We start from the raw sequence: 14227 nt of genomic DNA, 5'->3' as shown, positions 1-14227 counted from the left end.
GGCTGTTCCGTGAGTTTCACCAGCAGAAAGATTATGCATTATGCATCAAAACTATGAACAGCCCCCTCAGGAAATTTTCCTTTGTCGGCTCACCGGGTAAACAAATTAGCTAATCGAAGGTTGATATCCGTGATCTCAATAGGAAGGAGAAACAGCATATCGTTGCCATCCGACTGAAACCTCGCATGTCCTAATATGGTAAAGTTCCATGTTGTTGTCAAGTGTTGAAAATCTCCACCTCTTCCTCCCAATAGCAACGATATGCAAACATGTATACATTTGTAAAAACTAGGAACACAGTGAACAAGTATTTTGCCTCCTTTATACATTTGAAAGTTAATGAATAATGATTGATTTTTTTAGCATTAAAAATCTAATTTAGTATAAAGAGATTCAGAATCATCCAAAAATGATTTTTGCCAACAATGTCCAGTGTTGTTAATTTCGGACAGCTATGACATAAACCTTCCCCTGTGTGCTGGTCAACTATATTGGCTGAGCACTGGCTACTTTTTACAGTCTCACACTGTACCTTTTACTTCTCACAGTGCAGAGGCCTGATTTAAAAGCCAAGTTTTCCTGACCGGTTTCTCTCCTATTGTTCCCTTGACGTCCAGGACCATGGAATCCCTATCAACATGGGCTATGCTGTGGCGCCGCACCATTCGGGCGTCTACCCTGTCCACCTGCAACTGTACGACGCCTGGAAGAAGGTTTGGAGCATCAAAGTGACGAGCACCGAGGAGTACCCGCACCTCAAGCCGGCCCGCTTTCGGCGGGGTTTCATCCACAGCAGCATTAGCGTAAGAGCACATTTCTTCTACGCCCAGACATCCACTAGGCCTCATTAACTCGTTACCTCTGGCGTCTCGCCATCCATCAACGTTCTCCTTTACCGTTTACATGCTCTATCCTTCATTCATTAATGATCTCCTTTTCTACCTTCTCCAGTTATTTTGCATTCACCTCTTTATTGGCCAGCAATAAATCTTCATCCTTTACAGTATTCTTCGGTGCGCAAGTTGACCGTGTAGCCTTGCATGATACATCTGCCTGATTACTGCTGTTCAGCGTAGCGAAGACTGGCATCTCTTCATCACCAGCTGCCCCTACAAAGCTGCACTAAATCTCCGTCACTGTGCTGAATACAGTGGGGCCCCACCATTCGCGCCGGATAGGGACCTTGCCCGAATAGAGAATTTCCTCAAATCAATGACATACAGTACATACATGAAATGGCTTACAGCTAAAGATAGACATTGTACAGTACCTGCATGTACACATCAATGATTCTGATGATTGATGACTGTAACGATCATGTCTCGTGTAAAACATTTGATTGGACAGCAAAGCAGAAGGGCTATCAATGTGCCGACTCTACGGGACCAGCCTTGCTGGTACGAAAGCTGCTTTGTATCCTGGTGGGCTGATGTGGCAGTTAGCACCTTGGTGTTTACTTTCACAAAACCGCTGGAGTCACGCAGTGACAACACAACTTGGCAGTTTTAGATTGGTTTTGATATATCCCGCTCAGCTACCACTAAGTATTCCACTGGTTTTATTACTGTTTAGTCAGAAACTTCGTGAGACAAAACAGACAACTGACGAAAGTGTGTGATGCATGTTTGGTTGCGGGGACATCTAGCTTGATGTTTTTTGGGGCGTGGTTACAGCCAACAGTCACTAAAAGGCGCTACAATATGAATCTCATACATACTGTCAACTATAACTTTTCACAAAATAATAATTTAAAAAACCTGATAACGCCAGAGCTCGAGTGCCTCTAAATGGTGTTTTGCTCCTAAAATTTGAGACATTGTACTGGTAAGTACCTTTTTTCATCTCCTCACGCATGCGCGGACAGTACATTGGCAGAATTTTTTTGTTTTTTTTTTAAATTATTTTTGAATAGTTTTTGTCACTGTCAAACTACTGCTCCACACGTCAGCCAATTTATCAGTAATTCACTGAAAATTAGTTTCGATGTGAATAGTTACTCAAGTCAATTGACAGCGTGCGCCCATAAATGTTCTACTTGCACCCCTAAAATTTCAGGTTAGGTGCCACTGTGCTTCATTTCAAAAAGCTAAAGTTAGTCTGCAACCTTGGGCTTGTTGCTTTGGTCCTTAAATGTGTAAATCTTAACTGGGTTGCTGTTGTTTGGGATTGAATGAGCAACACAACAGCCTTCTTTTGCACCACAGAAATTTGATTGAACAGACAACGAGATGGATGATATTTTTGGCGTGGTTTACTGCCTTTAGTAACTGTTCATTGCCTCAATTACGGATGTGCTACAGTCTGGTGAGGATAAGCGGTACTGAAAATGGATGGATGGACAATAAATATATATACTGAAGACAGTACCTTGCAACAAAATTTTTAATGCCCGGAGATGAAATCCTCCGGATTTTCCCGGAATTCCGGATTTTCAAATTTTACTGAAAATTTCTCCGGAGAATTGACAAAAATTTGCCTAAAATGAATCCGGATATTAGTTGACAACATTGAATGAACAGGCGTTTGAGTTCGTTGTTTTGCTTTCACGAGCTAGCCATGTTGAGGCACTAACACTAGTAACAGTAAAGAGATTTTCGTCTCTTTATAAACACACTTGCTAAACCCCAGTGGAACGAATAAAAGACGCCGTGGACAAGACAGTTGTCGTAAAAATATATCTGGACAAAAAGGGAAACACACAGATTGGCAGAAAAACGTGTCCGTCCGACTTCGAGTGTCGTCTCGGCTAGCTTAGTTTAACTGTTGTCATGTGTGACGTCGGTTGCGTCGGCGCTGATTGGTTGAAATCAAAAGACGTGCTTGCGTACATGTTCGCGCTGACGCACGCACAGCAGAGAGCAGCGGACTATCTACTGCTGAGGCGCGCTTACCTCGAGTTACCCGCTCGGAGCCTCAGCATCGAGTCACTCCAGTTACAATCGGGCAAGTAAAACACCAATGGACAATGCCAATGAGCCTGCGTAAAGGATAAAAGCAGTGCTAAGACGGTTGGCCATGTGTGTATGTATGTGTGTATGTATGTACGTATGTATATGTATAAAAAAATTTCCGGAATTTTCAGGACTTTTGCTTTTGTCACGTTACACGTTTTTCTGTAACCAGCTGAAGATATGTTTTCAACATATCTATCTGCAAATAGTTCACGAATGCCAAACTGGAATTATGCGAATGTCCACTGTATTAAAGTTCCAAAACGGCATGAGAACCGAATAAATTACATTCAAAAAGTTCAAAAGGAACAAAAATAATCTTATCTCCTTCTCTCCCTGGGTGACCTTCATAGCTGATGGAAAATTGTGCAGCCTCAGTCCAGTTTCTTTGTAGTCTTGGCATTCAGTGGGCCTGTGTGGTCTCTGCGCTGTCCTCCCCGTCCTTGAGATGGTCTGAATGGACTTGTCTCCCCTATTTAGTGATGATTGATATTCAGTACCCCAGACACTTCAAACTGTAAATTCAGTGCCATCAATTTCCATATAGACGCGGATGTGAATGAGAGGTTTGCTTTGGCCAGATGAGTGGCATAATATGGATGTTATTGGAAGCAAACAATATATGGGATAACTGCCAGGAGTCCACGCTGCACGGCTCCTCATCTCAGCAGAGGGCTGACGATGTGTGTTTCTAGCTGAATGAAAGCATTTGGTATGTGCGTGTGGTTTTTATTTCATTTCCGCCATTTGGTTTGTTGACTTTGTGTGTGTTCTCACAGGTGCTGCCCAGGCAGACGTGCGGTCTGTTCACACACACCATCTTCTATAAAGACTACCCAGGCAGCCCCAATGAGCTGGACAAGCTTATCAACGGGGGAGAACTCTTCCTCACCGTTCTGCTGAACCCAGTAAGTCCAAATGCAGCCTTAGTCTGACACATTTGGAAACTCGTGTAATTGGTGATGTTAATCTGAATTTAAATAAGGGGCAGGAAAATGACTCGCCGGTGAGTCATCCAGCGACATCTTTGTGCTTAGCTGTGAGATCTATAGTTGTCTCTTGTGTGCTTGTTCCGACTGTTACTTGTATTTCACACCATTCCACACAACTATGCATCCTGCTTATCTTGCCCTTTAATCACACAAACATTTACTGCTTGCACTAAAAGTTACAGTAGCTGTTGCATATTTGCTGTCTTACTATCTTCATCACATCCCAGCTGTTTCGCTTTCTTTAGCCATAAGTCATCCTGAAAATTGATTCCAGTCTGCGTCCTTGTGATGTCTAGTCCAGTATTACAGAGAACCCCTTCTCCAACCGTAATTGATTTCATTTTATCTCCAAGCTTCGTATTTATGTAGCGATAGTGTTCCAATGCTGCTGAGCGGTTTTCTTGGATTCCACAAAATGAAGAATGTTATGTTTTCAGAACGTGTTTGAGTCTCAAAGCTGCTGAAAATTCATCAGCTTTTCCATTGTATCAACCTTTTATGAGAGTCCAAGTGTTTTGTCACTTTGGCTGACCCTCTGTAACCTCCACAACTGTTTTTCCATCGTGCCGTTCACTCTTCAGTTCTGACAGCGGTTCCTCTCCCAACAGATCAGCATCTTCATGACCCATCTGTCCAACTATGGGAACGACCGTCTTGGCCTGTACACTTTTAAAAGCCTCATGATGTTTGTCAAGACGTGGACAAATTTAAAGATGCAGACCCTCCCACCAGTGCAGCTGGCTCAGAAATACTTCAGCCTGTTCCCATCTGAGAGAGATCCACTCTGGCAGGCGAGAACACCCAGTGCTAATTTGAAATTGTTCTCCATTTTTGTCTTCACTTTCACTTATGCTTTAGTAGGCTTACGTAAAGTGTAATAATAACTCATTTTGTTTTTAAATGGGTTAAATTCCGTCAATAACAAATTAGTAGGTAATCGTTGGAAGCTATTATTTCAATGCATCATCTTTGTTATCAAGCAGTCATTCAACTGTGCTTTAACATATGCATTAGTTTTCCATTTTCATTTTAGTGGTTTTATTTATTTATTTATTTCTGTACCTACAGGATCCATGTGAGGACAAAAGGCACAAAGACATCTGGTCCAAAGAAAAAACATGTGATCGCTTCCCCAAACTACTTGTCATTGGCCCTCAGAAGACAGGTGAGAAGCTGTACTTCATCCCCCCCTACAGGTTGCAGTGAAAGTGTCGCTGTATAGTCGTGTTGGTTAGCCCTGTAAGCCTCTGATTAGCTTTCAGGAAATCAGATATTGCTTCTTCGGTGGGTACCGATTTGTAAAGGTGTGACTGCTCCGTTATGCAGTTTCCTTCCACAAGTGTTAGTCTTCACTGTACGAGGTACAAAGTAATTGGATTTTCCCTCGCTTAATCCTCTTTTCTTGCTCTTTATTTCCTCCCTGCTGTCAACTCCACTCTGTCTCTTCCCATCCTCTCAGGCACAACGGCGCTCTACCTGTTCCTAAGCATGCACCCTGACCTGACCAGTAACTACCCCAGCAAGGAGACTTTTGAGGAGATCCAGTTCTTCAATGGCCACAACTACCACAGAGGCATTGATTGGTAAGAAAGCACACTCAGGTCACAGTGCAAATAAGCTCTTTGTGAAAAATATGTCTAGCTGCTAACTAGCCGCTAGCAGAACATTGATTTTGGGAAGCATTATCAAATTTAATGGTGTCAAATATTTGTTTAAAGCAGGGGTGCCCAAAATTTTTGGACCGAAGATCTACTTTTCGTTCAACCAACCTCCCGGGATCGCCCCTTACCGCGCGCGCGCGCGCACACACACACACACACACACACACACACACACACACACACACACACGTGATGCACTTTTGCTGCCTCTTGACTATCGTAGCTCACATGTACCGTTTTCAAGTGCTTCCCTCAGCCCTCTAGATTCCTATTCTTTGCCCGTGCCGTCGGTGAATTGTACACGAAGCAAACTCTGAATGAGAATAATGACAATCAATGATATAGCGCAAGAGCTCTGATCACAAGCTGCAATTGCAGACTGCTGAGCGCTAACAACTTCCGCTGACGTAGACACGCGCCACCGTAGGTTAAAGATTTACCTGCTTTATATTTTATTTTTAAAATCTTTCTTTGGGAAAATGAGACTGATAGGATGATTAGGGTGCAGTATGCATTAACACAAAAAATATAAAACTAACATGTACAAAGACACACAAATGTTTTTTTTTTTCTCCTCTACACCTTTTGGATCTAATTGGGACGAGTCCTAGATCTACTGGTAGATCAGGATCGACATAATGGGCACCCCTGGTTTAAAGTTACATGATTCAACAATGTATTCAACACTTTAACATTGGCCTGTGTGCTTAATTATAAATCTATATAATTAATTATAAATAATGAAATTGCAATGATTGGCCTGTATCACCATACTGAAGAATATTTACAGAATGTAAAAAATAAAAATAAAAAAAATGCCTCTTTGAAATGATGCACCTCTGGCTCTTTTTAAAGAGGTTGTTTTGGAAATAAGAACAGACAGATGTTCCAGAGACTAGTCAAATGTTAATATGTCACCAAGGAGAGTTTGATTGCAGCCTAGTGCTTAAAACCTAATTGGGAAGACAGCATGATGGCGATTCTGTGCAAATTGTTAAATTTCACTGTGAAAATAATCTAAAGCAACAGACATATGTTTATGAGGGAAATTCTCAGCAAACGATGCATAACAAATGTAAATTTATACCAGGGACGATCACAACAAACACACTCTTGATTGAATGACACCCCCAAGCTAAGTTATATTTACTTCTGCCCAAAGCCACACATTCCCACGGAATTTCAAGAGGTTCAATGAGAACAGCGTCAAAGAGAATTCAGGATTGGAAAGCTTTCCCCTCTGCATCGTGATGCTTAGTGGGCGCCAAACCATGTGTGCATAGAATGGCAGCAGCCACATCCACGGAGAACAAATTGCAACTGATCAACTGTGACCGCCGTTAACTCCTGTTTGTGTGCTGTCAGGTACATGGAGTACTTCCCTCTGCCCTCCAATGCTAGCTCCGACTACTACTTTGAGAAGAGTGCCAACTACTTTGATTCTGAGGTGGCTGCTCAGAGGGCCGCAGCGCTCCTGCCCAAAGCCAAGATCGTCACCATCCTCATCAACCCCGCTGATAGAGCGTACTCTTGGTACCAGGTGGGTAATCTTGAAGAGCTCACACCTCATTAGATCCAGTACACCTTTGAACACCTGAGCACCTTTTGGTTCAATGATGAACATTTTGGCATCCCTGCTGCACGGTTTGTAATGAAACCATAAATTCCACACTTACAGCACCAAAGAGCCCACGATGATCCAGTAGCGCTGAAATACTCATTCCATGATGTCATCACTGCCAGTCACGAGGGTCCGGCCAAGCTCCGGATCCTCCAGAATCGATGTCTGATGCCAGGCTGGTATGCCATGCACCTGGAGCGCTGGCTCAACTACTACCATTCCGGCCAGGTATGTATATGGAGTATTTGGTCAAGCAACCAGCAGCCCAGACTGATTAAAAAAAAAAAAAAAAAAAGCATATCTACGGGGCATCCGCCTCACAGTGCAGAGGTGCAGATTTCGATTTCAGCTCCGGCCTTTCTGTGTGGAGTTTGCATGTTCTCCCCGTGCCTGTGTGGGTTTTCTCCGGGGACTCTGATTTCTTCACACATTTCAAAAAACATGCATGGCAGGTTAATGGAACGCTTTAAAATTGTCCCTAGGTGTGATTGTGAGTGCGAATGGTTGTCAGTCCATGTATGCCCTGCGATTGGCTGGCAACCAGTTTAGGATGTACGCCGCCTCATGCCTGAAGACAGTTGGGATAGGCTCCAGCATGCCCGCGACCCTTGTGAGGATAAGCGGATTAGATAAATATATTAGAACCATTGTGGTGCGCAGAGAGATGACTTTTCTGTTCTAAAATGTTTGCATCATCTTTCCCAGCTGTTGGTCTTGGATGGGCAGATGCTGAAAACTGAGCCCGCTTCTGTTATGGATAAAATCCAGAAGTTCTTAGGCTTAACCAACATCATCAACTACCACAAGATCCTAGCGTGAGTATGCACCTGCTTGAATCCCTGCCGGTGGAACTTCAAAGGTCCAAATCTTTCCTGGAACGCTGATCAACCGCTGATTTGTTCGAATTTTGAAATGGATTGGGTGGAAAAAAGTCATGGAATGAAGAATATAGTACTTAATTGACGTAAAATGATATGCCAATACAACAGGAACATTTGACGAGATTTATGAAAAGTAGTAAACTAGCGAGCTGGCCAAAAATTCATTGCACTTTTGTCTTCAATACGTAAGCCATATTCATGGTTGAATGTATCATACATGACGTGTTTTTTGTCTCATGCAGGTTTGACCCCAAGAAGGGTTTCTGGTGCCAGTTGCTGGAGGGTGGGAAGACAAAGTGTCTGGGGAAAAGTAAAGGGCGCAGGTACCCTGATATGGACCCTGAGGTACGATCATTTTAACCTTAACGTTCACCTACACAACATAGACAAAAGTATTTGGACTCCTGGCTGGTTAAAGTTGAGTGAAAAGTGGGGTTGCCACAAATGACTTTTTTGCCAGTCGACTCGTCATCAAAATTGTAGCACTTGCAATTTGAAAATTGCATTCTACTACATTGCAATGCCCATTTGAGTTTGATTAATGGTTCAGCCCTAGTTGGAAGCAGAGAATTGTTCAAAACGTCTTCATAAGATCAAGATCCAGGAAGAGCCCAGATTGATTGATTTAACGACTGTCTGTGTTTTGTGTTGTGTTATTTTGTTATTTTGATTTCAAGATGGCGCCGCGAGAGTGGCTGCCTTTCCAGCAGCTCCTATATTTTGTTCTTCTACTTCTTCCTTTCATAACTTTACTGCTGTGAATTGGGAATTTCTCTATTGCGAGACTAATAAAGGTTTTCTTATCTTATCTTAACTGATCCACTCCTCCCTCTCTCCTTCAGTCTTTGGCGTTCCTCAGGGAATACTACAGGGATCATAACATCGAGCTGTCCAAGCTGCTGTACAGAATGGGCCAGCCACTCCCCAGCTGGCTCAGAGAGGAGCTGGTCCACACCAGGTAGCAACCCAAACGGGGAGAGAAAAGCAGACCGACACGTTCGACACCACCTCAGCGCCACCACTACGTTGAAGGAGGTCGTTATTCTATAACTGTTTGAGGATGGGATGCTCAGTTGGAAGTCAGAACAATCACTTCTGCATTCTGTGATCTTCCAAAAAGTGTAGGAAACTAATGGGTTACTGAGCATGAGGAATCACAGATGGAGCTTTGCTCTCTCTGAGCTGAGAGATGCTGTGAACCTTTCAGTATGACAAGCCAGGTCCTCGAAGTCCTCTTCACAGCCCGAGGAGGAGGAGGCACTGCATTGGCTTCCCCCCATGGTCGAACCTTCTCTCCCACATGTGAACTTGAACTAAAAGACCCAACAATGTACCGCGTGCAAAGGCTGTGTTTCATATTTCGTCTTCACCGTTTCAGTTCTGGAAATGGACCACAGTCGAAACCAGCGTCAAAGTGCTGATGTTTCCAGCACAGAACTTTACGCTGAGGGACAGAGAGACATTTGTTTGACATTTGCCTTTGAGGAAGTTTGGACATTTGGTTGCATGTGGCAGCCTTTTTTTGATAGGCCTTGCTAGAATCTTGTAATTTCATTTACAGATGCCAGGACGTAATTTCCATTGGACTATTACCATTTGGATGTTTTGGGTTGTTTTTTTTTTTTTTTTTTAAAGACTGTTTTGTTTGTTTTTCAGACATTGTTCTGTAGCATCGTGATACTTGTAGAATGTACCGAAACTAAATATCAGATTCCTCCTTCAGGCCGAATGCAGAGGACGTCAAACTGCTGCCTGCCATCACTTGACCACTGAATGGGCAAAAGCAGAAAGTGATGGACTCATGTCGAAAGCACAATATTTAACGGTACTCAACATACATCTAACTGGATAGCACACGAGCATTTGGTAAACCAGTCCAATCTGTGAAGATCATAAGCTAGCTGCTCTGTCAGAAACTCACAGTGTAAAGAACATGTTTTCCCATACTTATGTTTTCTTTCATTTCATGAAATAAATAAGTCAACGACAGAGTGTAAAAAGATATGTCTTTGGAAACTGTGTAAAGTTGTCAAGGCAAACCTTCCCACAACAGGCCCAACGGCACCACACCAGACATGTTTTGTTTTAGGGTTTGAAGGTGTTATCACTGCAACTAGATGTCAAAAATAGAAAACAAAAAGCTGCTCTTACTGCAATAGTTTTGTACAAGGTTCTGACGTAAGGAAAAAAAATGCACACTGCAGTCTTCTTTTGTTTATTGACTGTAAATGTACATAACTGGCTCCCCTTTGGTAGACCTAAATTATTTGAATGTGTTTGGCTCTCCATTGGTGTGCGACGTCAGTGTTGTAGGGAAATTCAATGCGATCGTTTCCTCCAATGTCCTCTCACTGCCAACTGTTGTCTCCATATAAAGTATTAACGTGATAACACATAACAGCAATGATGGTACTAATAATAACCTGGACTGTATGATAAAGATTTGTAATTGTTGTCAATAATTTTTACAGTGTAACTAATATTGTCGGTGCTTTTTAATTTGCAAATAAAACACCACTGTATTTTTCACAATTGGGATGTTTCTCTCCCCCCGCCCCCTACTCTTTCACTTCTGTCTTTTATTGCTGCAAAATGCATTTTTAGTTTCAGATTGTGTAATGGGAAGATCTTTGTTTCCCTGAAATTTTAGGGGACTGTTCAATTTAATTACATACAGTATAGCCCTAGCAAAATGTTATAAATGATAAATCTATTTTTTCCTACTTGCAACTTAAAACATGTAATTATTGTATGTTGAATGTATTTTTTTAACATTTAGACAAAGTTCCCTGTGCATAATTATTTACACTGTTTCTCAATGCATCTATACCTATATAATTTTTTTTTCACGTTTTTTGGGGGAAATTATAAACATGTTTCCTCTACTACAGTGGACACCGACACACTCAAGCACTCAAACACTTGCAAATTCCACGAATGTTTTAAATTTGTGACATTTTCATTCTTTGACTGCTGAACTTTATATGTGGATATACAGTGTAATATAATAGACTGTATACACTCTAGCAAATATACCGTACTGTATAAGCATGAAACTGCATTCATGAGGTTTTGGTCATACAGCAGGAGTTACAGATTTTAAGGAACGGTAGCTGTACTTTAGAGGATTCCTTAATTTACCCTGCAGGATTTCAGAAATTTAGGATTTAGGAAAGTGGTCACTGTAATAAATATTTTTTTAAGTGAGTCCACCAATGTCAACATAAAATTATGATAGCACTTTTGTTGACAAGAAGGTGTTGGGGGAAGAGCGGCCTCCTCTTCCCCGCGTGTTCATTGAATTTCGGACGAGGAGAATGTTGGTAATCCAAATAAAGGCTGGAGGCGATGAACAGTTCCTTCAAAGGGTTTATTTTTCTGCAGTTTACGAATCGATTCGGGCTCCTGAGGGGTCCAGATTTCAATCAGGAAGCGTAAAAGAAACACATTCAAGAGATTATACTGTATAGAGACAATATGATAATGAGAGGCGGGGAGGTACGCCTCTCATGCAAATCCCAGAAACAGTAACGTCATCTGACCAGGTGTGGCTGGAAGAAGTTGGGAGTGGTGAGGTGAGACCAGACCACCACAACCCACCATTTGGTGTGATGGCAGGAACACAGATACTTGAGATAACAGTTCCTCTTTTGATGTTAAACATGTCCTGTGGAGGGGGGCACTAAAGGTGATTGTAAACACAGTGAGCAGGAAATACCTTCAACAGCATTCTACATTGTTTTTTTCAAGTGTCTGAACAAACACAACTAACAGAGAGGAATAACACCTTAACCATCAAATCTAACTAAGAAGAGAGGAATAATACAAGAGTATTACAATTCTAGGAGATGATTGTTGCAAGAACGCCAAGCTACGCTGTGGGCATGGGACGGTTATACAGCATGACTAAATATGAGCAGAATACAGACTTCAAAGGCAAACATATTTTTGGGTTCTTCTAGTGTTCTGTCCACCCCCCATTATTGGCTTGTGTTATGTGTCTTGTGTTATGTCAGTAGTATAAAATGTATTTTATGTTTGGGTCCTGAGCTTGGAACTTAGTTTCATTTGTTTTTTGAGATAAAATAGTTGGGAGAGACTGCTATAGAAGCACGGTTATTAGCTGCTGACCAGACCAGATTGTACCCTTGCCTCTTTTCCAAGTAATTTGGGATCGGCTCTAGCTCACCCATGACCGAAATGAAGGTAGAGGAAAGCCCCGAAAACACCTAATTTCCTGGCATAGGATTGCAAATGAGGAAATAACGTCAACATTTCTATAAAACGTGCAATTGTCACCACAAAAACCCTGAATTAACTTTCTAGTTGGTGGTAAAACATGTTTTTTCATTAATATGCTGTTGCCACCTTTTGACAAATACTCTACTCTGAGATTAAATGAGAGGCTGCCATAAGTAGACTTTAAGATCTTCTGCCTCTACCAACAAGTGATGCGCTTCTAAATTGACCAATCGCAGCTTTGCTATTGTAAAAGCCTGCCTACTTCAGTTTGTTTTTTCCCTCATACCAACCTGTCTGCTTTCTCTTCCTCTTCTTTTTAAGGGAGGTATTTATAAAAGAAAGCTTGTTGTAGACCAGTGTGGGAGCAGTAGTGTGACAGGAAAAAACGTAGACAACGCCAAATAATGGAGGAAGCTGGTGAAAACGCGCCTCTGGATAGGGCAGGCAGTGCTGAACGTTTGGTTGGTGAACCAAGATCCAGACGGTGAGTATTGGTACCAGTTGAGCTTCGAATTATGATACCCATAAAGTCCAGATGAAAAATGAAATCATTTTTCATTTCAGTCATTTTTATTGTTTACCTTTTATTTTGTACGCATTTAACTACATCATTTACTTTTAAAATTTTACAGCTAATTTACACCAGAAACAGGTGTTTGTAAATGCGTAGTTTGTAAATGCGTAGGCGAGTTTCATACTTTCGGTTTTTATTTCACAAGGATGATTTTTTTTTCTTCAGGAACAGGTGTTACAATAATACTTTGTAAGACAATAAAAATATCTTAATGAGAGTTTGAATTAATTCGAGATTTTTTTCAAGATGCTGGATTCCAAAGTTTACTTCCTCCTCGATTCCTTTGTCAGTTATGACCAACTTAAAAAAATAAATGCCAGGACGTTTTAATAAATAAATAGTAAGTAATCTGAACAAAATATATCGTGGATACGTTATTTTGAAGTTACGAACAGGGTGTGGCCTAATAAAAACGGCGTGCTTGTTTTATGATCAACACACAGTATTTCTCACATATCGATTTACTATAACTATGACTTAACTACTGTATTAGCCTAGGTTATTAAAAGCCCATTATTTCAAAAATTTCGAAAGATATATTACATTTCTAATGATCAAGGCAAGATTCTGGAAAAAAGGCTAAATTGATTATTTAATCAATAGTTCATTTAAAACTACAAATAATATATTAAAGTGCTGTTCACATTATTGAATATAATGGAGAGTAGCTAGACAGTCATTTATTGAAGTGGCTCCACTGAAGTGACTTCTCTCTTTGTCTTTTGTTCCCCCTGACCACTCAGTGGCTCCACTGGCTACGCCCTGAAAGTGGCAGGCCTGACTACTCTGGCATGTCTGCTGCTGGCCAGTCAGGTGTTTGTAGCCTTCATGGTGTTTGACCAAAGGCAACAGATCCAAACGATGCAGAAGGACTCTGACAAATTAAGCAGGCAGCTGCACGCAGCTCAAGGTAAGGTAATGAAAGAGAGGTCGTCTGTAGATGCTTGTAATAACAGTGAAAGATGGTGTTCCAGTGAGGAAGATATGGGAAATGGAGTTAAATGATGACTGTTAATTTCATCCATGGGTTGAAGGTGAGCTGGAGCCTATCCCAGCTGAATTTGGGCTTACATGTTGGACTGGTTGCCAGTGAATCGCAGGTCACATGTAGACAAAACAGACATTCACATCGATGGATGATTTAGCATTTTGGGTAAGGTGACCAGATGTTCCGTTTTAACCAGGACAGTCCCGGTTTTAAGCTTTGTGTCCCAAGGCCCAGTGGATTCGTGAGCCCCATTGTGTCGTTGTGCTAATGTAGTTACAACCCCCCCCCCCCCCCCAACACAAAAAAAGAAACCCCGC

The 14227-nt window shown here is 41.7% G+C and overlaps 2 protein-coding genes across 3 annotated transcripts in view; both read left to right on the top strand.

The window, feature by feature from the left end:
• Positions 1–10638, top strand: part of ndst1a (N-deacetylase/N-sulfotransferase (heparan glucosaminyl) 1a) — a 53130-nt gene extending 42492 nt beyond the window's left edge. For both annotated transcript variants that reach the window (XM_019874769.1, XM_019874770.1), the window contains 10 exons: positions 618–803; positions 3731–3859; positions 4552–4734; positions 5012–5108; positions 5403–5526; positions 6970–7144; positions 7283–7453; positions 7931–8040; positions 8349–8451; positions 8949–10638. In XM_019874769.1, coding sequence (XP_019730328.1) covers positions 618–803; positions 3731–3859; positions 4552–4734; positions 5012–5108; positions 5403–5526; positions 6970–7144; positions 7283–7453; positions 7931–8040; positions 8349–8451; positions 8949–9068 — 1398 coding nt within the window. In that variant the 3' untranslated portion in view covers positions 9069–10638. The remainder of the gene's footprint in view (positions 1–617; positions 804–3730; positions 3860–4551; positions 4735–5011; positions 5109–5402; positions 5527–6969; positions 7145–7282; positions 7454–7930; positions 8041–8348; positions 8452–8948) is intronic.
• A 2011-nt stretch (positions 10639–12649) lies between these two features.
• Positions 12650–14227, top strand: part of cd74a (CD74 molecule, major histocompatibility complex, class II invariant chain a) — a 4465-nt gene continuing 2887 nt past the window's right edge. Inside the window, exons 1-2 of the mRNA XM_019874775.1 lie at positions 12650–12832; positions 13666–13832. Of these exons, the coding sequence (XP_019730334.1) occupies positions 12753–12832; positions 13666–13832 (247 nt within the window). The 5' untranslated portion in view covers positions 12650–12752. The remainder of the gene's footprint in view (positions 12833–13665; positions 13833–14227) is intronic.

Source organism: Hippocampus comes, unplaced genomic scaffold (genome assembly GCF_001891065.2).
Source record: "Hippocampus comes isolate QL1 unplaced genomic scaffold, H_comes_QL1_v1.1 scaffold118, whole genome shotgun sequence".
NCBI lineage: Eukaryota > Metazoa > Chordata > Actinopteri > Syngnathiformes > Syngnathidae > Hippocampus > Hippocampus comes.
The sequence above is the reverse complement of the archived record's forward strand: the minus strand, read 5'-3'. Positions and strand labels throughout refer to the sequence as shown.